Source organism: Haliotis asinina, chromosome 14 (genome assembly GCF_037392515.1).
Source record: "Haliotis asinina isolate JCU_RB_2024 chromosome 14, JCU_Hal_asi_v2, whole genome shotgun sequence".
Taxonomy (NCBI): Eukaryota; Metazoa; Mollusca; class Gastropoda; order Lepetellida; family Haliotidae; genus Haliotis; species Haliotis asinina.
Window position 1 is genome coordinate 9,430,878 of NC_090293.1, and position 27,712 is coordinate 9,458,589.

The 27,712-nt window shown below is 39.2% G+C and overlaps 1 protein-coding gene across 1 annotated transcript in view; it reads left to right on the forward strand.

The window, feature by feature from the left end:
- The first annotated feature begins 263 nt into the window (after positions 1-263).
- The window catches only part of LOC137262075 (high-affinity zinc uptake system membrane protein ZnuB-like), a 34,412-nt gene continuing 6,963 nt past the window's right edge, over positions 264-27,712 (forward strand). Inside the window, exon 1 of the mRNA XM_067799860.1 lies at positions 264-390. Coding sequence (XP_067655961.1) covers positions 264-390 — 127 coding nt within the window. The remainder of the gene's footprint in view (positions 391-27,712) is intronic.

Consider the following 27,712-nt stretch of genomic DNA (forward strand, 5'->3'; position numbering starts at 1 on the left):
AAGGGTCACCATAAGCAATTCCATGCTAACCAGATACACCAAGAATCCAGAAGATTTTCTCAAGTAGGCTATTAACCTGTGATGAAACCTGAATCCACCACTATGGTCCTGAGAGCAAACAAGAATCCATGGAATGGAAACATGTCACTTCTGCCAGGACCAAAAAGTTCCAAGCCTGCAGATCAGTGCAGAAGGTAATGGCGACAGTCTTCTGGAATAGCAGGGGCGTCATCCACATAGATTACTTACCAAAAGGAAGAACAATGCATGAGGAATATTACGCTAACTTGTTGAGGCAAGTGCGACAGTCAATCAAGGAGAAGCGCAAGATCAAGAAAATGCTCCAATACACACCTCTCGCGTTGCAGCCGCTGCTGTCCAGGAATGCGGGTACGAAATCTTGCCGCATCCCCCCTACTCTCCAGACCTGGCACCAAGTGATTACCATCTGTTCCCAAATCTCAAGAAACACTTGCGTGGTCGTAGATTTCAGGATGATAATGAGCTTATTGCTGCTACTGAGGCTTGGTTTGAGGACCAAAATGGCGCCTTCTACAGAGATGACATCAGCACCTGGCAGAAAAGATGGAACAAGTGTCTTGACTCACAAGGGGACTATGTTGAAAAATACATGTGGTCCATACCAATGATTTGTGTTTTTCTATGCAAGGCTCAAAACTTATTGACATCCCCTCGTATAAAAAGTGATACACTCTCTACCTTAATTGCAGGTAAGCTGAAGTTCAAATGTAGCATTTTGGAGGGTAATGCTGTACAGGTAAAACAGCACTGAATATTTATTTAATTTATCTAATTCCATGGCAGCACTTATTACATACATAGTTTAAGCGTAGGCTATTCACCACTTCCACATAAACTGTGGTACCAATATTGTAAGAAATTCAGAATATATTTTGTGATTTTATGCACATTAAATTTTACCACGCATAATGCATTGAAATAAATGGCAGTGGTGTCTGATAGGCCCTAGTTTTTTACTTACTACTTGAATTTTCCAACATCTGAACACTAAAAGGCCATGCTCTCAGAGTCATTTGTAACTTTGTATACTAGGTTTGATTCCCTACGTGAATCCAATGCATAAAACCGTATTCTTGTATATGTATGAACTCCTCTTATGACCGTTTGTGTTCACAACCTTGGTTTAGTAAATACAGCGTTTGCTTGGAGTTGAAGATGGCTGATACTTGCCAAGCAATGTTACCTGCTACACTACATTGCCCTTTGGAGAGAATACAAAATGACTGGTTGACTTGGAACCAGTCTACCGTAGCCATATGAGGTGGTCAGGTTACACTGGGCTGCTGTATCCTATATCATCGTCCAGCTCTGACATTGTGTCTCATTGAATTCCAGTAAGAGTCAGCACGTCTTCCAAGGTTTTGGTGTGAATGATTGCCAACGTGAGTACAATGCATACAGCCGGTGTATGTGACAATTGTATTATTGTATATGTAACAACTTCGGTTATGGGCTTGAGGTGTTCAGATGTTCGAAAATTCCGTGGCCATCATGGTGTAGTGATACAGCGTTTACTTGGAGAGTTGAAGGTGGGTGATATTTACCAAGCAGTTATACATACTACACTACATTGCCCTTTGGAGAAGATTGGGATCAGTGTACCGTAAGTAAAACACTAGGGCCTTTTAGACATCATTGCCATTTAATTCAATGTATTACAGTTAATGCACTGTGGGTAATAAAACAAAATGTGCATAAAATCACAAAAGATAATCTGAATTTCTTGAAATATCAGTGCCACAGTTTATGTGGAAGCGGCGAGTAGTCTACGCTTAAACGTGTTCGTAATACGTGCTGCTACGGAATTAGATAAATCGTCACACTGCATGTTAAATGTAGACTGATTTGAACTGGGGATAACTAACCGACATTGGTTTTTAGAATAGCGAGATTCAAAAGTGGGGTTCTTGACTCAGAATATAAAGTGCAGTCGATTAGATGTGCCCCGTCCTCAACATTAGGTGAATTATAATAGTCGAATAGAATAATTATTGTGCGAATGCAGTTGGCATTGCGAGTCTCCTGGTTATGTCACTAACCTGTGGCATGACAAAACAAATATTTTCATTAACTGAACTTAGAATGTTTTTACTTATTCACATACATTTACATTGCAACCATCTTTGAAATCATAGATTCCAGTGTGCATAGAAAGGACAGACAACGCCTTCATTGGCTTTTCAAAAACATTTCCTGCATCAATTTTTCACCTGCCATGCACACTCCTAATGAGCATTCCCCAAGTGTTTCTTGATCCGTAATAATTAGGGAGGATTTTGATGCTTTCAATCTGACAATTAACATTTGAAATTTGACTCAACTTCACACAATTTGCCACATTCTCTAAAAGTGTGCACTGGGTAAAATTTCCCTCGTCTGAGCAATTATATCAGTGAAATCCTCAAAAATAACTACTTGACAGGTTAGCCATGGAATTGTGAACTTTGATTTTTCTGGCGCACTTGATAGAAGCACTGTCTCCGAGAGGTGTGAGTAATGATAACTAATTCAAATTCAGGAAAGACCACAGTCTCCTGACATTTATTGATAACGTGCTGACATGAAAATACATTAAGGTCCGATCCCTCATGTCTCGTTAGGTATCGCATACATTGCCAATTTTTGATATGGGCCCAAGTCGACTTTCTTTTCCTGCGTCTATCGAACAAGATCGTTATTAAAATCGGTGACCGTAACATGAAAGATTAACGCACTCAATTCACAATTTTTAAATAACTTAAATAACTTTCAGCCAAATTGTAAATAGAATTATTTAATTAGGATGCCCATAATTTCAGAACTTCTATTCTTGTACATAATCAAAGCAGCCTTTTCCCCCTTTTCTGTTGTCACTGTGTGATAGGGAGGCTTCAAGCCTAAGTCTGTTCTAAAATGGAGGTGTTCATGTGAAATGGCGCACATTGTCTGCAAAATAAAATGTCCACATATAAACAATCCGAATAGAATACCCGGTCTCGACTAACCACTGAGACAGATCGCGTTCCGTGTAAAAGATGAAATATTGGTGGAAGGTAACGGAAAGAAATCGCTTAAAATCACTCACTAACTCACCAACCCACTCACTTCCGCATTTTCAAAAAGGCGGACATTCCTGACTAACGATGATCGAATGTGTATTTTCATTGTTTCAAACCTGCTTTGACAAATATTGCATTTTTTTGCACTTCCGTTCTTCTTTTCATTTAGAAGGACAAGCCACACTGACACAGGTATAAGCGGAATGTAGGTGAACAGAACAAGATGCACGTATATGGACTGAATAGTGACGTGTTTGGAATATATTGAGTTCGCACTTAATATATGTCAGTCGTAAATATCACTGGTTTTCTTCTGGTTGAGTCGATGTAATACTACTTAATAAGAGGGCTCTGTGTGAAACATTATCGTTTGTGTGTACAGCTTATCATTTTTCAATCACACTGATATTTTTTAATTCTTACTCTGAAATTATGACGACGTCACACTATGTTTTGGCAATTGATGCTGAGCCATTCAGAATGTGTATCATCACAGCGATGTAACTAAAAACTCATCTTGTTATGGTTTTACCAATTCTGTAAGTTTGCCTGTCACGCATTATTTATTGTACTGTCCATTTGAGAGATATTCAGGAAAAACAATAAACTGGTAATTTGATTGCTAAATACATAATTGGTCTATTTTTAGAAAACAAAATCAGGTCCATAAATGAACTTCTTGGGATTCGGCGATACTCTTTGATTACATCAGAGATCAAAACTAAGAAAATACAAACATGCTGACAACTGTCATCCGTAGAGTAAATACAATGACTCTCTTATGGGAATATTTGTATTTTTTTGCATTTCTCTGTGTGTAGAAGTTAATTAATATCAGTGTTGTACGAGTAATCAAAGCCAGCAATTGCCAGCTTTGGACATGACGTCAACGAGACTAGTCATCATGTTGATGACGTAGTTGTCGACATTGCTACGCAAATAATACAACTTTATTTTCGGTTTGGACAACACATATGGATGCAGGACTGTCTTTTATAAACGAAATGCAATCAGTTTACTCATTCTCATACCAGACTGGACATGTTGTTGACAGGATGCTATGTGATGAACATTTGAAGAATTAACGGAGGACCCCTGTTTGGGTGAATGAAATATTATGTTGGTTCGCAAAAGCAAAGTTGGGAAAACACCTTTAACAAGAGAAAGATAGTCATTTCATAATAGGATTACCTGCAGGGGTGTGATGTGACCTAGCGGTTGCAGCTATACATGAATGGGCAACAATTCAATCAACGGGTGTTGGGAATGATTAATATAAGGAACAATGATGTTTGTTTCTTCAGGTTCCGCTATCACGTACTTGTAAGTATATCCCCCTTGCCCGATTTGTTTCTTTTGCTTTAAATGTAATGTGATGGCGTGTTTTTGTTTGATATCTTGTCTTGTAGCTCCACTGGCATGGGGTATGAATTGCACAAGGAATTGTTATGGCCACCAAAAGATATTACGCTTAATTAATCAATTACTTAATTACTCTATATTAGCTGAATGCTAGGTATAGTGAACATAGGTATAGTGTCTGAGGGAGGTCCATGTAACATACGTTTGTTGTAATGGTTTCTTTCTGACAAGGAATGCAGCTCTCTATGTTTGTCCTAAGTGACGACTTCTCGATCAGCTGCTCAGTCCTTGAAGTTTGGTGTTATGCCTGTATCGTCGACTGAATTGTCAAGACCAGACCTAAGTATTTAAAGGCTCCCGCCACATAACCACATTCATTGCCACAAACAAACTTAACACAACGGTTGCATCAAGTTGACGGAGGGTGAAAGCTCAGGGTGATGGTTTCTGTCCTTTATCGTTTTGTGGAAGGCACTTGCACGGTGGACTTGAACATCTGAGCTACTTTGTGTAATAAAATAACGTCGTGCATGACACACACCGTTTTTATCTCAACAGGTAAAACAGGCTAACATTCATAGCACTAAATATAATGAATTAGAAATTATCCACTGTCCTCTGGAAGTACTACCTCCACGGTGCTGTGTTCAAAGAACTGAATTTCAGCTGTTGTGACTCACGCCGCGTCAAACCCAAACAGGTTGATTTATAGTGTTTGTCATTATTAAAAAAGGAATTGGTGGATACGGAGAGAGTTTTATGCCCTTGAGTGGTAACCCATGCTAAACTATGAACAAGGATCCCATTGGCATTTATAATAACATCGGGAAGACTCTGATGAACTCATGGAGTTGCACACAGACATGCACGTCGCTATTTTAAGAAATTTAAATATTAAATCGGTAGCATGTTAGTATCAAATTGGGAAATAGGAAACATGGATAAAAATATCAGATAAATATGTCCCTATATGTATACATGTGTTCAATATTGTTAATGTCTTGTAATTTCCGTTGCACTCGGTAAATACTCATGAGGATGAGCACTGGTTTCTGAGTCTGATCTCAGAATCGATTGGACTGTTCTCTCATTCGATATCCTTTTCGCTTTTCGGTTACAAACCCAGAATTTTGCACATATGCATTTTGTAACATCCTTATATCATGAAACATTGGCACATCCCACATGTCCGAACGAGCATTGCAAAATGGGTAGAATGTTCTGCCATATTCTTACGAATCACTGACTAGATTCTACAAATGAACCTCTTAAGGGCAGACGCGTGTACAGTAAACTTTTTTTCTTCTGCCCAGACAGCGAGTCATGTGCATGTGCCAGTGTATGAATCACTTCCCGTCAATATGTAATACATTTACCTACAAAACTTGACCCATGTGGTCACATCAAGGTACGCCCTCATTGTCAGGGGCGGACGGACAGCGTGGCTGGCTGTGGCGTCTTCCGTAAGCGTGTCAAGTATATCACGTCATCTTAGTTCAGTAAACAGAAAGGTCCCAAGTAGTACAGGTAACCGAGACGAGCAATGATATGTGGTAAACGGGGACTCAAACCCTGTACATTCTTTCAAAGGGATGCAAATCTCCTCTGCCTGCTGCCAGATTATCTGCTTCCTGTACCTTTATAATTGCTAATATTAACATAGTAAATCTACACAACGTCAACGGTAAAAAACAGGTTTGAAGTGTGAACAACCACGTCCCTGCTTATCACGACTTTAGTTAGTGAACTGGATTTAAGACCAAGAAGAAAAGTTATTTGCAAATCACACGACCTCAGTGAAATGTAACTCGTTTGCCTGGACATGAATGCAAAAATCTGTGATGCATCGGCGTAATAGAAGACCCATGACAGCAATTAACTGTTACAGTTACGAGAGCAGTGGGCAGCGAGAAACAGAGCCCTATTGTCTCTCAACTGTCCCTTTCTCGCCTGATAAAGTTCTGTCACGAGTCCTCCATCTGTCTTAATTCAAAAAAAGATACTTGTCTCAGTTTCTGTAATGATCAGATCGCACAAACCTCTTTTTTTCTGGTTCATTCAAAGTCCAAGCGGAAATGCCAAATGTCTGTTTATATCTCGCTGTACATGAGGTTTGTATAGTAAACTTCTTTAGATACTACTAACTATAGGGATATGTGTGCCCTGCAAGAGACGTCAGTTGATTCAGCAGCTATGTACTGTCACTGTATGAGAACAAACTGTATCTCTGAGTGATCTGGATTTAATTAAGTGTACAATGTTCTAGTCTGCAGCAATTTGGTTTTAAGCAAATGTTATATGATAATATGATATGATTTCACTGTACATTGACAATACCTACAAAGCATAATCCCGCATTACTGTATTCATACATTTGAACATGGATAGTAAACCATACAGAATGTTGTTACGGTTAAGAATTTGCCGCGTAAGTGGTGTAAGAAATCCCCTGTGAAACCGCAAAACAGAACAAAGACAAGTCTAAAACATTAAAGTATTGTATTATTAATAAGCAAAGAGAGCAAGTTATACAGTCACAAGTCAATTTTACAATACCGATTTCAAATACAATACAAATGCGACAAAATCTACGGCAATGGGTCCCAAAATGCATAGCAAACTCACCAAAGTCTTAGTGCGAGAGGGAAACTTAATATGCAGAATGTAACACAGCGAGCCGTCTGACAGCATGTAATGTAGATCAGGCGTTGACGGATATTGAAGATGTATACTCCAGTTAAGTGTGTCCGTGTCCCAACACGGCAGCTAGCCTTTATATATATTCACTCATAGTTTCAAGAACTTTCGAGCATTTACGGCCATCGCCAACCCCGTAGAAAGCTCAAGAACCCGCGTTTATATGTTTTTTTCGTGCCGCTTAAATAATTCTCTGTAGGAAATGTGACCCATAATAAGTAACGCTAAAAACCTTAAATATTGTGACCTAATTACGACTACCGCAATAATAATTAATAATTAATTAATAACAAATCAAATCAATACACTCTCGTAACAATGTTATGAAGCATGGGACCTTTTCTGAAATGCCAATCAAACACATCGGATAGTAAAACAAAAACAATTGTAGCGATTGTTTGCCAACTACAGCACTGCTACGTCTTCCGACTCCCTGTAGTCTTACCGACCATATTTTAGCACCAGTATTATAATACTTACAGCACCATTAATACCACCTTGCTCTACAAACACAACCTGTCCTCCATCAGTGCCATATGCATCCTGAATGTAATAAAGTCTAGACAGGCATTTATACAAGGCCACATTAGCATCGGTTAAGCGCTCATTTCAGTTAAAATGCTCTTCCCGAGAACCCCCTTTACTGCGCTCTTTCATTTCATTGCGCTATATATCGATATGGTATTTATCTAAAGACTAGTATAGACATACACGAGGCTTATGCAGTGAGCCATTTGGAACACTGCACTGCCAGGTACTGGTGCTAGAAGCACGCATCATTAGGAGACATACTCCATCGATGTGTACGCTGGTATTATGATTCGGATACGCCGAATCGAGTTGTAATCAACTGATGATGTTGATGTTGCTTCTTTGCTTTGGTTTTCATTTTTTTTTATTTACGGCAGAATATTGTTTGTGCTTACAGTATGTGTGATCTTAGTGCCATTTGGGCAGTTTCTTCAGAAACACGTACGAATGTCAAACTGGATCGTAACTGAAGTTTCAAAGAGGTGAGCGTGCAACACACTGATAGAGGTAACGTTGGCATTCATCTCAACACGAATGTCACTAAAACATGATTCTGACGTAATGTTGGTGGAGAACAGATACGTTTATAATCACTGTTTTCTGTTTAAGTTTATTAGAAGCAGTAACTTTAAAACTGTACACCTAGCGTCGCTTTCTTTGATTTGCATGGGCTTGATGAGGAAACCACCCATCACAGCGTAAAAATATGCCAGTACACGTTTTATTTTCTTGTCCAGAGTTGTAAATGGTCAGGTGAGTGCTTTTCGTACTAAACATCATTTGTTACCAACTGATAGATTTTGTTTACAATACAGCTAATGGTATCATGACTTGTATATTCATGTTTCGACTGCTTTATGCCAACACAGTTGACTAACGGTAACTCGAAATGAGTGAACGAAGACAAAGCTTACAACCAAAGTGTATACATTGTATTATTCTATGGGCACATATACAATACAGCCGATACTTCACTCTGTAGTCGTATGACCCTGCTGAAGATTATTCGGAATGAGCAAAAGTATGTGTTTTTATTCTGAGAGATCAACATCCCAGCAACATCGGGACTGGTTTACTCAAACATACAAGTGGTGATTCGAACCCATACCTTTGGTGTCTGTGTACCACAGGGGTACCTATGTCATTCTGTTAAAAAAACCTATGTAAACAGTGGATGAATAACAGTTCACTGGAATAGTTGAAGTGGAATAACTTTGACACGTCCTAACAAAATATTGTCAGTATAACTCCGCGGGCACGGACTTTACAAAAACAAATGACAGTTTGTGTTTTTTTTGTGTGTGTTTTGTTGTTGTTGTTTGTTGTTGTCATTGTTGTTTTATGTGAACCTCCGAATGACTTTTCAAAGTTATCACACTCAGGCATGTAGATCGATATATGTTATGTGAAATTACCTTTACTTTGAACCCCATTTGATTGCACCTCTGATCCGTTCACCGTATTCTGAAACATAACTCTCGGCACAAGAACCACAGGTACAACAACCCGTACTGCAGCAGCAACAGGGAAATCCACGTGTACAGCCTAAAACTGCCATGACGAATTGTGACACTTCAGCCTTGTAAGTTACAGCCACAGTCAGGTACGGGCCGAGTTATTATCTACCTTCGGAAATACCAGCTGCTCCAACGGGTGGTTCTTGTTGACAGACATGTACACGTGTTGTGCAGAACAAAACAGTGCACGGGTGGCACCCGTCCTCCGAATGAACTGTTTCTCATCAAGCCTCTCAATCAAAACCTCTTTGGAAATAGTGTTATGGCATCCACTACAACGTAAGAGAATGTATTCTTGTGGTACTTGGTCGGGTGAAGTTCAAGGGCATGAAACACAACGTTATAAATTTACAGTGTTTTGTATATTTCCGGACATACATATTCTCAAAATGTGTGACAAGATTGATATTAAACATGATCAACTGATTCGCGTATACATGAGGACACAAACTGACTGACTTGAAATGAAAATTACCGTTACTTCCGGGTTTGTGCCCGACAAGAGATAAAAGAGGTTCACGGTGTCTGATGCGCTACGTTGCACAATGTCAACAATTGGTTCAGTGCCCAGTCTACCTGCGTCTGCTTCCAGGACCTTTTGAATCTGTTCCGCGTAATCGTGTCCGTAACTCGTGCCAGTAATGTCTTGGCGGATAACAACATTGACGATGTTGTCCACTAAATGAGAAACATGTGGTTTATGAGGGGTGTTTGTGGGAATTTTTACCCAGCTTCGATTTGCAGAATCCACGTTCATGATCAAGGCTAGACGTCAAATTTTCTTGATTTGCAAACGTTCTCGATGAGTGTCCAGCCATCGGTTATATGGAATCGTCTTTTTCACAAATTATATCAAGGATCAGTGACAACCATGCGCAATCCGATTAAAGTATTTTACTTGCCCATTTAAATATTTTCTGTGAACATTGTGGGATTTCTCTCTGGGGAATTGACATGATGTATCTTGGACAATGGATATTTTCGACAAAATCGTTATATTGCTGTTCACTTTACCAGCCCTGTGAGAAACGTTTGTCTTGGAGAGTTGTCACGGAGAAAGCCTGGCTCCTGGGAGTTAGTAGGGCTGCGTTTCTGAAACACACAGTGGCAAGTAGTGACTCATTAAATAAGTGACTTTATTCTAAATGTGACATCTTTTCACACGCCAGTGAGATTGGAATGGAAATCGGGGCTAGACGGGTCCACTAATAGAAGCGACAAAACTATTTCCACATTCTGAATTAGACACTCTAGTGATATAATGACAGAGCATGTCTTAATGAATCACTATGAAATAGTGATGATCCCAGGTGTTCCCGAAAAGTTATTGACTGGGGTAATAAGGCGTGTTGGCTGAGTGGGTTAGACCGCTGACTTTGAGTGTAGGCGATACGGTACTTCACTCTGAGAGTGTGGGTTGGAATCCCGGGTGGGTTTCAAATATAAAAAGAGCGTGATTGAATGTGTACCCTACTGGGAGTTTAAGGTTAGTCTCAAAATAGCAGAATATAAATTGCAGTCAATAATCAATGAGTCTCGTCCTCAATATTAGAAGAATTATAATATCTAAATATACGCTGATCTACGGGAGTAAAAGGCAAATATCATATTATTATATGTGATGCAATAAAGTTGTCATCCTTAATAATTTCCTTGGTCCTGAATATCAACTTCTAAATGACCCTCGAGACGGTAATTCCTTTACTTGTTACTATTTGCGTTTCCTATATCATTAATTTATCTATATCGATAAGTACAGTTTTCAAACAAATCATATTAGAAGCTAAAGGCAACTGTAAATCCTGAAAATGTTTTCCCAAAATACAATCCCATGATCATACTTGCATAAAATGTGGAACCCTATTATGGCCTGAAGAAGAAATCTTCCTCCAAAAGCAACCAATGTCAATATATTGTTTTTGTTCTGTCTTCATGAGAAAGCCAAGCTAGAAATAGAAAATTAGGAGTGGCATTGACCACCCCTTAGAAAAGAAAAGCGCTCTGTTGCAGATAGCATTAATACAACTAAATTATCGTATAGTGTTGTCAAAGTTTCATACCCTCTACAGAGTTGAATTTACTAACAATAACGCCCACTGTTCTACTGGCTTACTTGGCTTTGGCTGTAGCTTTGTCTGTAGCTTTGGCTGTATATTGAAAGTCTAAATGTGCTTATATCCAAAAACCAAAATAGTTATAGACATGGGTTACCTCTAGTGTTTCATCATCATAGGTGAATTTCAGAGATGACTGTATGAAGCCGGTGTGTGAAACAATGTAATATTCTGGAAGTAACAACAGGACCAAAACTCTAGTTTAGGACTTGTAGTGTTCAGATGTTACAAATACCATATTTATTGAATGCCAAGTTTGTCCGTTGAAGGTGGGTGATATTCAGGATTTCACATCTTACACTACACGGCCCTTTTGAGAGGATACAAAGGGTCTGGTCGACTGAAATCAGAAATCGATGCAGATGTTATAGCGCGGTCTTGTATCCAATGAGAGCTCATCCAGATTTTTCGAAAATGTGTCTATATGCATCCTAGGAAAAATCGAAAAGAATTGTGTAAATTTAATTGGCATTGTGAGTCTTTTGATTATTTTACTAAATCGTGGCATGATAAAACAATTATTCTCAATTTGTTAATATTTTCCAAAATTCGCAAATAAAAACGACATGACAGGTTAGCCATGGAGTTTTGAACTTTGATTTTCCTGGCTTGCTTGACAGAAGCACTGTCTCCCAGAGGTGTTAGTAATGGCAACTACTTTTTATTCAAGAAAGGCACAGTCTCCGGACATTTGCTGATAAAGTGTTGACATGAAAATACATTAAGTTTCAAGCCCTCGTGTTTCGTTAGATATCGCATTCACTGCCAATCTTTGATATGGGCCCAAGTCTTCTTTCTTTTAGTACATCTATCAAACAAAATAGTTATTAAATCTGTGTGAAACTAAACATGAAAGATTAACGGACGCAATTTACAATGTTTGAATGACTTAAATTCTATCAGCCAAATTGTAAATGAAAGAAATTCAAAGAAAGTCGTAATTGCAGAACTCCTGTTCTTCCCAAAATGCTTTTCTTCCCTTTTGCCGGTTTGTCGCTCATGTGATAGAGAAACTTCAAAACTAAGTCTGTTCTAAAACTGACGTACTCATGCGAAATGGTGCACATTGTATAGATATAAATTCGACTAATCCGTCTGATTAACCACTGAGATTGTGTTCTGTGTAAAACGTGAAATATTGGTGGACAGTAACTGAATGAATCGCTCAAAATCACTCACTAACTCACTCACCCACCCACTCACGTATCTGCATAGTCTGAAAAAGCGGTCATCCCAGGCACACGAAGGAACAAGTGTATATTTTTTTTAGTTTTTGTCTCAAAGCTGCTTTGACAAAACAAAAAATCATTTTTTTTCTCTGCACGTTGATTCCGTTTGTTTGGTTTTCACTTAGGACGCTGGTGTAGCTAGCATGCACGGGTATGAACCTGATAGAGACGTGTTTCAAATGTATTGAGTCCGCAAGTTGTATTGTAAATAGAAATATATGGTTGGGTTTCTTTCCTGAGAGTGTGTAATACTGGTTGTCAAAACTATCATTAATGTGAACAGCGTATATCATTTTAAGTCACTTTGATTTTTTTATGTAACCCTGAAATTATGATGAAATTATGAAATCGGGTTATTTATGAACTCGATGCTCTTAGAATAGAACAGAGACCCAAACTAAACAAATACAATCTTTCTGACAAGATGCTGTCAACGGTCATCGTAACAGGATATAGAATGAATCTGTAATAAGATTACATTTATTTATGTCACTTCTTCGTATGTATCAGTTACCTAATATGAGTGTTGTAAAGCCCGGCTTTACTTGCGGTGGACATGGCGTCAACAAAACCTTTCTATTCCACGAGCCTAGTCACTTCCATCATGCAGATGACGTAGTTGTTGACATTAGGAAACAAATAATACCATTTTACTTCCGACTAGGACAACACATATGGGTGCAAGACTGTCTTTTATAATCGAGAAGAATTCATCAGCAACTATTTACTCATCTAGATACCATACTGGAAATATTGTACTGACATGGTGTGATGAGATGAATATTTGAGGAATTAACGGAAGACTATGTCAAAGAGGATATCACTTCGGATGACTAAGGAGTTATGTTCGTTTGAAAAAGCAATATGGGAAAATAACTTAGGGAAATACAGTCGAACCCCGTTTATGCGGACGTTTTGGTTTCACTCGGAAATCGTCCGGATAGCGAGACGTCCGGTTAACTGGATTAAAAAAGCAAATCTATGGGAATGCTTTGAAAATTCGCCATCCGGTTCCGGAAGCGCGGGGTCCGGTTAAGCGAGTGCAATTAATGAACGTAAGTTTCGTTTCACTTTAAAATCGTCCGGGAGGCGGGGTTTTCGGATATGTGGGGTCCGAGTAAATGGGGTTCGACTGTACAACAGTTTCATGATAGGAGTAAATGCAGGGATGAGTTGTGATCCAACGGCTGCAGCTACGCGTAGAAATAAAATAGATCAGTCAATATGGATAAGCAATAATCACCAATGCAGTACAGACAATGTTTGGAATGACTAATATAAGGCAATTAAGTTTGCATCTTCAGGCTGCACTATCAGATATTGTATGGACGCATATCCCTTGGATTGATTGGATTCACTTGATTTAAACAAATGAGTAAATGAATATGTTAGCTTGGGGATTTCTTGCAATGAATTGCATAATAAATTTTTGTAAGATATTAATCATGTTTATAGATATAGATATAGTATGTTGGGAGATCCGTAGTTTGAGTAACTGCTGATACACGCAACCTGCGGATATTGGGCAAGTCGAGTTATGAGTCAAATGGTCAGCGTGAGCTGAAAGTAGGTTCCATTAACCTGGCGGTGTGGATTGTTGTTTAAAATATCAATCACTGTCTTCATTTTGAATTTGATATTTGTGGTTTGTAAGTTTCGCATAAGTTTATTGGTGATGTTGTTTTAGTGTGTTTTTATTCTGTGGTTGTTAATTTTTTAGTTTTTATTTTCATAGTGTGACGTTTTAGTTTCAACTGTTTGCGCCAGCTTGTGCTCCCTTTTGTTTAGTAGTTCTGACTAAGAATACACTTCTTCATGCTTGTCCTAAGTGACGAAAAATGGATTGTTTTGGATTTTGTTTGTTTTTTCTCTATTTTGACAGTGTTTTAATTTCATTACGTTTCTTTTGTTTTGTTTTTGTTTTATTTTCATGGGTTGTGTGTGTGTGTGTTGTTGTTTGTTTTTTTTGCGACATGCTTGCGTTTCAGGTTTGGTCAGATTCGATTGGTGGTTCTGACAAGGAATAAATACTGATGTTAACTTCTTTTTCAATTCAGATTTATAATTATTACCAACATCAGTGTGGTTCCTGCTGACAAAGCATATCGACCAAACGCACCCCGAGAGGCAGACGTGGTGCACATGCATATCGTGAAATCCCTACCAGTAAACGCGGGTCCCAAACTCGCCTAAAAACATTTTTGTTTTGATATAATTGCTATGATACAAATTACGAGAGATCGGTGGAACCAAGTCTTGGCACGATTGCAATTTGGCCAAGGCATTTCACAAAGTATGGACTCAAGTGTCAATGGTTTTCAGCAACCGGCTACTTTATTCCATGTGCCGACAATGCAACGCTTTCCCATAGAGACCATTCACAATACTGAATTTGGGGTATCGTAACGGTACAACGTTTGGTGAATCTGGGTGTATGAAATCTAAATTTTATCCCCGAATGTGTTAACCATAATTGTCAAGTTTGAAGTCAATCTTCCGTTTTGATTGATAATTAGAGTGAAATATAAAGTGTGCTTTAAAAATCGCTATCGTTGTGACATTTGTTTTGTGGTTCAGTATATTTCAGTACGTTTTCCCAGTTCTCTATCCTTAGAGATCAGCTTGTCAAGCCTTGAGATTTGGTTAAATGCATGGAACTTTCAAGACCACACGTGATTATCTACAAACCGCCGTCCCATGAAGACATCCAGTGCCACAAACAAAACATGACACCACTATTGTATTAAGTGTCGGATGAAGAAATCCCGAAGGGATGATGGTATCTGACCTTTACCACTTTGTTTAATACATTTGCACGGTGCTAATAATATTAGCAGACACGCCTTCATTCATAATCAACGATTATCTGGTGTTTGAATCCACAATCATAGGTTCCTGACCTGTCCAAGGCAGGCAACCCTGCACACTGAATTTCGCCTCCTCCATGTTAGTTTATGTAGTGAAAAAACCCAAAACAAAACAAACAAGAAAGAAAATAAAAGAAAACAAACTGTCGTGCATGACACACACATATTTTATGTTAGCATGGCATACATTCATTACGCTTAATATCATCGATAAGAACTTTCTTAGTCCCTTCTGAAGGTACCACTTGAAACGAACATCAGAAATTTGCTCCACACATTGTACTCATGTGGGGAACACGTCGCTATTTCATGTAATATTATACCGGTATCGGTGAAAAAGGATAAGATGCACAGCTCTCATTATAACGGAGTAGAACTTACTCATACCACTCTTCTCTGAAAGTATTACATACACAGTGTTGTGCACACAGCGTCTTCCTTTAATGGGTCGAACTCCAGCCACGTCAAAGCAAAACACGCTGAATTATTTGTTATTATAAAACGAGAATTTTGATGAGGCGGAGATAGCTATATGCCCTTGAGTGGAACATTCATGTTAAACTATGAACTAGCAATCAAATGACTTTCACAAGAGCATAGTAAAGACCCAAATGAACACAAAGAGCTGCACACTTACATACGCTCGCAGTTTTATGTAACATGAAATTGGTAACGCGATAATGTCACATTCAGAAAAAAGTATGGATAAAACATATAAGAAAAATATGTACGTACATGTATACACAGAATGAACACTCGTTTCAGAGTCTGATCGTAATGATCTCAGAATTAGTTAGAATATTTTCCCAATCGATATCATCTTTTACTGTCTGGTATTCCGTTACAAAACCAGAAAATTGCACGTAAGCAGTTCGTAATGTCCTAATCGTCAGATTTGTTTGAAGTAAATAACACGAAACACAGGCACGTCCCAGATATTTGAACTGTCTTTCCAACAGCGCAGGGTATTTGCCCCCTCATATTCTTGTATACTAGATTTTACAATGAAACTCTCAAGGGCAGAACCATGAACAGTAAAACCCCTTTTGTCCAGACAGTGAGTCATGTGCACGTGTCCGTTTGTGACTTACTTCCCGTCATTCTGTAACCAAGGGACGCCATCATTGTCAGGCGTGGACGGACTACGTTGCTGGTTGTGGCGTCTTCTGTAGCCGTATATCAAGTATATCACGTCATGTGAGTTCAGTGAAAAGAAACGTCGAACGTAACACAAGTACGAGAGACGAGCACGGATATATGGTGAGCAGGGATTTGAATCATTTACTTTCTGAAGTGTCAAAAGGACGCAAATATGCACTGACTACCTGCTTCCTGTACATTTATAACTGCTGATAGTATCAAAGTAAATATACACAACGTCAAACAAAGTAAAAAAAACCAGGTTTGAAGTGTTAATAAACACGTCCCTTTTCATCGTGATTTTAGTTACCAAACTGGATTTAAGACCAAGACGAAAAGTCAGATGAACCTACTTTGCCTGGACGTAAATGGTAAAATCTGTGATGTATTGGCGTAACAGAAGACCCGTGACAGCAATTAACTGGTATATAACGGTACCGTTACCAGAGCAATGTGTGGCGAGAAACCAAGCCCTATTGTTTCACAGCTGTCCCTTTCTCGCTTGATAAAGTTCTGTCACGAGTCCTCCATCTGTCTTCATTAGAGCAGAGGATACTTGTCTATTTTTTTTTTGCAATGATCAGATCGTGCAAACCTCTTTTTCTCTTTATTTCATTTTTTTTCTGATTTTGTTTGTGTTCCATTCCATGTCCATTCGCACATGCCAAATGTATTTTTAAATCTTCGTAAACATGCTGCTCAAATAGCAAGCATCAGTGGATGTTAAACTAACTATAGGAACCTTGATAAACCGAAGACAAAGCTTAACGCCAAAGTGTAATTTATTCTAATGGCACATTTTAGACTACACTCGTTAGTTATATGCTCTGATATAGATTATTCTGAGTGAGGTTTTACTCCGAGGGATCTACATCGGGGACTGGTTTATTCGGTCATACTCAAGTGGTGATTCCAACCCATACCATTGGTAGCTTTGAACGACAGGGGCACCTATCTCATTTTGTAACAAAATATGTACATGGAGGAGGAACAGTTGAAAAAAGACGTACAAGATGCAACATTGTCAGTATTTCTCCACTGCTTTCTTTCTTTGTGGGACGAGAGAGGGAGAGGGATTATTTTTTATGTGAACCTCTGCGTGACAAGCAGAGTATATGGATCTGGTTTATTTCGAAAATGATACTTGTTACTGCTCAGCTGATCTAAAACAACTACTTTCTTTGTGCATATATATTTTGAACCAGCACTAAAGCTTATCTCCTACAACAACTGAAAGCAGACTGAATGCATTATGCCCCCGCCCGATGCATTTTCATTAGAACAAATTATTGTTTATGACACAAAACACTTAAAAGTCAAAAGTATGCACATTGTTGTTTAAAGCGTTTGTTGTACGTTTGTGTTGAATAAGAGATTCGTGTCTTTTAGGTTTTCCAGCACTATCATCAATAGTTAAAAAAAAATACCAATTCATTACATTAATTCTTATTATGTAAATCAATCACACTGTTCTATTTTCTTATATCCTATTTTGGTACAGGAATAGAAACGAAAGTGCTGGGAGTGGTTCACTGTCAGTGCTGCACAGAGAGTGTCAGTCATGCACTATTCGTTACTAAAATTAAATGTTATAGTAATAATACACAATGTCAAGAGCTGACATCTACACCTGTAGATAGGTCGAGTCATGAGGCATTCCTACAGAAACTAAGCTCCAGAAGTCTAACCATCAAACATGGGATTTGTGACACACCTTCCACCGGAAGCTTAGGCACCCACCCACCCTCCCCCACCCAAAAAAATTAAAAAATAGTTTTGCTTTTGAATACCATTTAGGTATTTCACTTGCCCATTTATATATTTTCTGCGAGCGTTGTGTTTTTTCTGTGGGGAAATGACATAATGTGTCTTGGAAACAAAATCTTTAGAATGCTGTTCACTTTACTATCCCTGTGAGAAACGTTTGTCTGGGAGAGTTGTCAGATGGGAGACAGCGTGACTCTTGGGAGCTTCTAGGGCTGCGTTTCTGAAACGTTTCTGGTGCAAGTAGTGTCTCATTAAACAAGTGACTTTATTCTAAATGTGACATCTTTTCACACGCCAGTCAGATGGGAATGGAAATCGGATCCATTAATAGAAGCCACAATTTCCACGTTCTGAATTAGACAATCCAGTGATTGTCGCCATGTGATACGATGATAACACATGTGGTAATACATCACTATCAAATAGTTATGTACCAGTTGTTAGCGAAAGTATTATTGACTTGGATGACAGGCGCGGTTGCTGAGTGAGTTAGACCGCCATCTTTGTGTATAGGCGATAGGGTGCTTCAGTCTGACTGTCTTTTTTTGAATCCCTAATGGGTTCAAATATTATTTAAAAAATAATAGAATCCTCAGTTTAAGGTCAGTCTCAGATACAGCATATTTTGCAGTAACACTGTACAGATAACACAGAGTACTGAATATCATAAACTTTAAGCATTGTCAATTAGGTAGTTTTTGCTCGTTATAGTTAAGGTTTAGGTGTGATTCCTTAAACTATAAAAAAGAAGGAGAAGATGATTTCTTCACGTGTCTAGCGATGCATGATTTGCACACACGCACGCACGCACGCACGCACGCGCACACAAATATTACCCTGGAGCCTATAAGACACCACTGCCATCCAATTCAATGTATGGTTAAAGCGCTATGAGTAGGAAGATAAAATGTGCGAAAATCATCAAATATATACCGAATTTCTTCACATAGCAGGTTGGGTGTAAAGCCAGTTATAAGTGTCTTCGGTGTGCAAAGTTATCATGTGAGTGAACAGCGTATCGTTTTCCATTCACAATGATATTTTTTTATGTAACCATGAAATTATGATGACGCCACACTTTTGCTTTTGCACTTTATGCTGAACCGTTCCGAAAGTACATTATAACAGCGATGTAACTAAATAATCATCTTATCATGGTTTTACAAATTCAATACTTGTGTCTTTAACCCAGAAGTAATGGTACTGTACCTGTGGAGCATATTCAGAAAAAAATAAATTGATTATACGATTACTTACTGCTTGGCCTATTTTTAGTAAACAGAATCGGGTCCACATACGAACTTTATACTGTGCGTTTTAATGATGCTCAGAGGCCAAAACTTAAAAAATACAAACTTGCTGACAAGATACTGTCAAAGGTCCTCCCAACGGTAAATGAAGTGAATCTTTTATGAGATTACTGCCATTGCACGTGTGTAGAAGTTAATTAATATCAGTGTTGTAGGAGTATTCAAAGCCAGAATTTGCCAGCTTTGGACATGACGTCAATAAAGCTATTCCATTCCACAAGCCTAGTCACTTCCATCATGTCGATGACGTAGTTGTTGACATTAGCAAACCACTTTATTTTCGACTTGGACAACACATATGGGTGCAAGACTGTCGTTTATGAACGAAAAAAATCAGTGTACTCATCACCATTTCACACTTGAAATGTTTTGTTGGCAGGATGCAAAGAGACGAATATTTGAAGAGGAGGAATATGCCAAGGTGGACAACCACGTCTGGTGACTGAAACATTATGTTCCTATGAAAAAAAGCAATATGGGGCCGGGAAAACAACTTTAACGAAAGAAAGATAATTGTGTCATGATAACAGTACCTACAGGAATGTGTTAGGACCCAGAGGCTACAGTTACTCATAGACATAAAAACAGTCAGTCCATATGGAAAAGCAATAAGCAACTGTGCAATAAAGGTAAATTCGGAATGATTAATATAAGGCAGAACAGAATGACTGTTTCTTCAGGCTCCGCCATGAGATTTTCTAAGTAAGTATTCTCTTGGCTGAAATAGAACGTGATACAGTACGTCTGGTTTGGAGTTTGGTTTCTTGTTTGTAGGTTCAATGCAATGAATGATAAATGAATTGTTATGTGGATTATAATGGTTATCGATACATGACAACCTACGATTGTTTCGCAAGTCGATTTATCAAGACGTGGTCAAGGTGAGTGCCTTAATTATTGAAGAAAGTGGATTGTTCAATCACTGTCAGTATTTTGAATTTGACTGATTGATTGATTCATTCATTCATTCATTCATTCATTTATTTCATTTGGGTGGAAGTTTTGATTAGCACTTCAGACAAGGAATGCTCTATGCCTGTCCTAAGTGACGACATATTGATCAGCTGGCCTAGAGGTTTGGTTAAATGAGTGGAGTGCCTTTTTGGATTGTTGTTAAGAATATCAATCACTGTCTATATGTTTAGTTTTGAGGTTTTTTGGGCTTGTACGTTTGGTTTTCGCTTATTGTTTTTGTAGTGTTCTGATTTCATTTTGTGTTTTTTGTTTGATATATTGATGATTTGTGTTTTTACTGTATGTGTTTGTTTGCTTTGTGGTCACGTTCGTTTAGTGGTTCGAGCAAGAAATATGGTTCCGTATCCTCCCCGGTTCTCTATGCCTGTTCTAAGTGACGACTTATGGATCAGCTGTTCTAGCTGTGAGTTTTGGTTTCATGCGTGGATCGTCGACTGAATTGTCAAGACCAGACCTAATTACTAACGATCGCCGTCACAAAACGACATCCAATGCTACAAACAAACTTAACACAACTGTTGCATCAAGTTGACGGAGGATGAAAGCTCGTTGTGATGATGGTTTCTGTTCTTTATCGTATCCACATATTTAAAATATTCTTGTTTCTCATCTTAAAACAAACAAAAAAACAAAACAAAACACAAAAAGCCGGTCGAGCGGGCGGATTACATTTTCACGTTTTATTATGTCCCAAACCCCTTGATTTCCTTGACAAGTTAACCTTTTCCCCGATAGAAAATCAAAACTTAAAAGTATGAAACATTCATGCACATGTTGAGGGTTATAGTTGCATTTTCACTAGTGTAAAACATAATTTACAAATCTTTAGGTCGGGTCAGGTCGGGTAGAATTTTTGGATCGGTGGTAGTGAGGCAGATAAGCCTCGAATCATAATCAGGGCGCACCTGGTCCTTGAACCTACAATCATGGGTTCCTGACTTGGCAAAACGACGCAACTCTGCACACTGAGTTTAGGCTCATTGAACAGTTGGGTTACATTATGTAGTAAGCAAATTAATAGTCTTGCATGGCACACGCGTCGATTTTATTTTTGCAGGTGAAAAAGGCTAACGTTGATATCTCTCAATAAAATGGAATAGAACTTGTTGATATCTGCTTTAGCCAGTCTCGTCTCAAGGTACTTCCTCCGTGGTGTTGTGCACACAGCGTCTGTCAGGAGAATCCCGGCGGTGTCCAAACCAAACACGTAACATGTTTGATATCATAGCTAGTAGACCATATTAATATAAACGAAGAAAATACAGTTATAAGAAGGAGAGCTGCATCTCAACAATTAAACATTGGATGTCATCGAACATGTTGATGTTGAATGATGACAAGACAGAAGCACTGTTCGTAGGACCACCTACAAGAAATGTGGCACCAAGCAGTTTCACACTGGTCAATCTACAGTGGCTATTACATCCTCACTAAAGAACGTAGGTGTTCATATTGACTGCAATCTTTCTATGGAAACTCAAGTTTCGCAGTTATGCAAATGCAACATTGGATCCATTCGCCATCTGTTGACACAAGATGCTACAGCATATCTCATGAGAACTTTAGTCCTCTGTCGCCTAGATGACTGTAACAGTTTATTGTTTGGAGTTTCAAATGAATTGATCAACAAGCTACAAAAGATTCACAACATTGCTGTCCGTATTATAACAAGAAGCAAGCCATCTTGTCACATATCACCCATTCTACGATCTCTCCATTGTCTATATATATTCGTGAGCGCATCAAATTCAAATCACTGATTCTCACTTACCAGGCAATTCACAACATGGGACCTATCTACCTTCAAGACCTCACGACATTGTACACTCCTTCCAGAACTCTACGCCCCCGTGATCAGTTTCTCCTGTCTTTACCTTCTTATATACTCAAATCATTTGGTGCCAAGTCCTTTCAGTATGCAGCTGCTACCCTTTGGAACACTCTGCCCCTTCATCTAAAACTAGTGCCACTCTGCCACTATTCAAAAAGACTCAAAACATACCTGTTTAAAAAATATGTTTCATAAAATCCGTGAATTATTTTGTGCATATTGACTGTGACTTGTCAGCGCTTTGAGCATTGCCTTTGTGTGGTGGAAGTCAGCGCTATATAAATACGCTTATTATTATAAAAATATCAGACAAATATGTACATATATGTATACATAAGCCATCAATACTTTTCGTGTCCAGTAATTTCAGTACAGTTGTACCGAGTAAATACACATAAGGATGAACTCTCCTTTCAGAGTCTGATCGTACTGATCTCAGAATCGATTGGACTGTTGTCTCGTTCGATATCCTTTTTGCTGACGGGGTATTCCGTTACAAAACCAGAAATTAGCACGTGACCATTTTCTAATATTCTGAACGTCAGATTTGTTTGAAGTAAATATCACGAAACACTGGCACGTCCCACATATTTGAACCAACATTGCAAAATGGACCGAGTACAGTTTTTCTGCCATGTTTTTACGATACTAGACTCTTTGGGGGACAACTGACCAGTAAAACCATGTCAGCGAGTCATGCGCGTGCGCCCGTGTGTGAATGACTTTCCGTTCAATGTGCAGCACCCTTACCCACAAAACTGGACCCACGTGGTCAGATCACGTGACACCATCGTCAGGAGCGGACGGACTGCAGGTTGTGAGGTCTTCTGCTGACGGTGCATCATAAAAGACTATGTCGACGATGACAAATCGCCACTGGACTTCCTGCATGAGTGAAAGTGATACAGCGATCTCCACACCGGTAATACTGGTACGGCCCGTGAAGGTCCGGGGTAGAATAGGCCTTCAGCAACCCATGCTTGCCATGAAAGGCTTGTCGTAAGTGGCAGCTAACGGGATCGGGTGGTCAGGCTCGCTGGCTTGGTTGTCCTCGGTTCCCAGTTGAACAGATCGATACTCACTGGATAGTCTCTAGACCCGAGTAGATTATTTACAGGCCGTCCTGTATAGCTTGAATATTGCTGAGTGTGGCGTAAAACTAAACTCACTCACTCGCTAACACTGGTACCCCAGGACGTGTGTAAAAGGAAACAGCTGTCGCTACGACCTTTTCGAAGGTTCCACAACACATCTGACTGCTCACAGAGTGAGTTCCGTTCAAGGTGACTAAACGTATTCCAGGTACATTTTTATCACATCTCGAGAGTTCAGTGAGCAGGAACGTCCAAAGTAAGCCACGGATGTTTGCTTCTTCGGTGAAATATAGGAGCTCGGATGTGAAACAGGATTCGAACCCTCAGTCATATTGGCGCACCGAATGGAAGCAACTCTGCTCAACGACTTGCCTTAATCGACATGTCATCTGCTTCCTGTACTATTTATAATTTTTCATATTGACAAAGTAAATATACCCAATGTCAACAGTAAAAACAGAAGGGACGTGTAATCAGTTACGTCCCTCATTATACTGACATAAGACATGATCGAAAATCATCACTGTTATTAGGAGGTGTTATGTAATAGTGGAGGCAAGCCCAGTGAGATGAAAACCAAGTGTCCTCAGTGTCTTGAAAGACCTAGAAGAATCTGTGATGTATCGGCGTAATCGAAGCACTTATCTCGTATATAGAACAGTACAGTTACGAGAGCGAAGGGCTATGAGAAACGGGGCCCTGTTTTTTCTCACCAGCCCCTTTGTCGCCTGATAAAGTCCTGTCACGAGTCCTCCATCTGTGCTTATTAGAGCAAACGCAAATCCTCGGTTTCCACGAATACTGGTATCAGCCTGTATAGTGATCAGATCGCCAAACTGTCTTTTTCTCTTTTCCGTTCAAAGGCAATTCGCAAATGCCAAATGTTAAATCGTGGTGTCGATATATGGGTACGACTAATTGTAGGGACATATGTGAACAGTGTGTGACCCAATGATTTATGCTCATTCACTCAGCAGCAGGACTACCGTGCTGAAGCCAAACTCATTGTATCAGTCTATTAGTGATCTGGATGTCCATTACATCTCCATATTGCTCTAGCCTTTTTAATAAAGAAGGATTTGACAGTTGACTTCGGTAAGAGACGACATATCGAACGCCCTTTTCACAAACACAGGAAACGTCAGGAAATGTATGAAATGAAATTCGGATAATTAACATACAAGTATTACACAGACCGGTAGGGAAAGTTTGAAGTGGGTCACGTCAAAGATAAATGTCATATGTTTTGCGTGGTGTCGTGAAAGCTTTGAAGTTGATATATGTTGATATAACGATGACAGTATAAGCATCCACTAAAGTACTGTGAGTCCCCATGGTCCCTGCGGATGGAGTGGGTTGCTGGTTGTGGGGTCTCTGCTGACGGTGCATCACAAAGGACCACGTCGACGATGACAAATCGCCACTGGACTTCCTCTATGAGTGAAAGTGGTACAACTATGTCCACACTGGTAACAGTGATACCACAGGACGTGTGTAAAAGGAAATAGGTGTCGCTACGACCTTTTCGAAGGTTCGACAGCACATCTGACTGCTCACAGAGTGAGTTCCGTTCAAGGTGACTAAACGTATTCCAGGTACATGTTTATCACATCTCGTGAGCTCAGTGAGCAGGAACCACCAAAATAACTCAGGCCACGGACGTTTACCTCTTCGATGAAATAGACGAGGTTGGATGCAATGCGAAACAGGATTCTAACCCTCTGGAGGGACGCAGCTACGCTCAGCGAATTACCTTAATCGACATGTCACATGCCACCTGCTTCCTGTACGTTTTACAATTATGTTTTTCTTTCTTTCTTTTAATATATGTTTGTGTCACTATGTTTAACTTGACATCTGTGTTCAACTAGTTGTTTTGCTGTTCTTTGCTAACTTGCTAACAGTTTTTTATGATTATTTACCTTATATTATTATGTTTTACAGATTAGGATAGAATGCAGCAGAGAGGGTTCGGGTGATCCTGGCACAGTCAGGCTGGTAAGGCTCATCCTCAGCTCAGTCCTCGCCCTCTCTACACGCAGCCCAGACAGCGAATCCGACTTCTCCCAGGAAACACCTTATATTATTATATGTAAGTTTAAGCCTTGTGTGTAAAATCAAAATAAAAAGAAAACAAAACACTGAAGACAGAAGCTCTGTCTATGTTAAGTTCAAAGCCAGAGTCATATTGCTGGGAACAGTAGATTCGGGATATGCCAACCATCAGCGAGAGCATTCACCGCAATGACTACCATTCGGGGTTATTTCAGATAGCGAGCCACAGGCATCAATACGTTCTCCAGTTTCTAATTGTGTTCCAGATTGTATGCATATTATCAGATGTTTAGCATGCAAATCATGGGACATATTTAGCAAGGTGTTTCGCTGCGGGAAGCATGTTCGTCAGATGAGACGAGTTTCTCTACAAAATGACCTAAAATGCCTCGCTATAACGGCAGCAGCTGTGCGGAGGACATTGTCTGATTGACACTGGTAATGTCTAGCGATAGACGCACGGTTTACATACGACCCGAGGTGTTATCGGAAAATAATAAAATCAATTAGCGCCACACAGAACAGAACTTTGAACAATCTACCGACAAGTGATGGAGGCATTTGGGAACTTTTAAGTAGTTAATTTGTTGAAAAGTTCCTAGACAGGCAGTTATACATGTGGCTCAAGGGAGAAAACTAGTTCGGAGTTATCAGCTTGTACTAGGCCATGGGTCCTGCCACCTATCGTCCAGGACCCACTACACAGACAGACACACTATTGTGCAGCATCTCGTGTGTTGTGAATGGATAGGAGAAATCGAAGCTTGGGAACAACAATCAAAGTTCTTAATATAGACACTTTATTGTTGGAGTATGGACCGTCGACGACTCGATTATCAGCGAAACAGATTCCAGAGGATTCAAAAGGCCAGGATGCGATGAAATGGATCACTGAGAATCTGATGAAACGAGGGTTCGAAGAAAAGAAAATCTTGTCCCGTCCTACTGGTAAAACCAACCTCTCACACGATTTGCATACAAATGTAAATGTTTGTTTGTTGCCTGTCGTTTGCAAAAGTGCCCAGAGGCACAACGAGGTTAACACCCATAATTAATTGATTGAAGAACATCGGTTAAAATATAGTTTACCCATAAAAACCGTCCAAAGTATGTTTAAGTTGTGTATATCATTGCTCTTCGAAAATTTAAGTTTCATAAGGGATACATGTAAGGTTACCCAGAGAAAATTTCAAGAATAATTGGACCATATTAGGAACGGTATGCAGGAAAGCAAGGTTTATTGTTTCGTACCTGCTGGAAGAAAGGAGGCGTACACATATCGGGTTTGTTTCATAACATGGTCTACCACCTGTACATATGTACTATGTACAAATATGTTCCGGTCCATGTTTCGGCGGGGAACCGACAACCATGAAATCTTTCTTTAGAAGTGAAACCTATTAAAGCAAGGGCATCATCTATCATCATACCCTTCCATTCGAATACTGCAGACCGTGGGAAGGTTTTACCAGAATATGTTAAATAAAATAAAATTCCCTCATTGCTTTGTAGATATGATCACTTCGTAGGTCAGCCATTCATTTTGGATATAGATTCTGCCAAGTAATACATTGCAGTCCAAGATCAGGTTGACGTGATTTATATTCACATCCAAAAGACAAATTCATTTCATATTATCTCTGTGCTCCTTTGGCGCTACGTATAACGAACTACTGCATTACTTATTTGTGTGTCGAAAATACACAATTAATAGAAAAAAATGTTTTGTTTGACAATTGGATTTGATTAAATAAGAGCTTGTACTGTTAAATGCTGTTATATTTTTACAAGAAAACATTGAAAAAGACAATTTCAATATCTACATAAACTCATCTTTGCATCTGGTTACTTGACTATATTGGCTTAAGTACGTTCCTGAGCTACTGGTAATTTAGTATTTATATTTATTTATTATTCTTGTTGAAATGAAAGTATTGAATTTGTATCACATCAAGTTATCTGAAAATAGCTGGACACTAAGTGCGAGTAGCTGCAAATTACTTGACCCGGGTCACTTGTTTGGTCCAACAAGGGAAGACACCATACATGTTGCCAATCATATGAATGGTCAGTAACAAGATGCCCCCAGACTGGTCGGTTCACGAGGGGGTCACTTGGGTTCTTGCACTCCTGTAAAGACCCA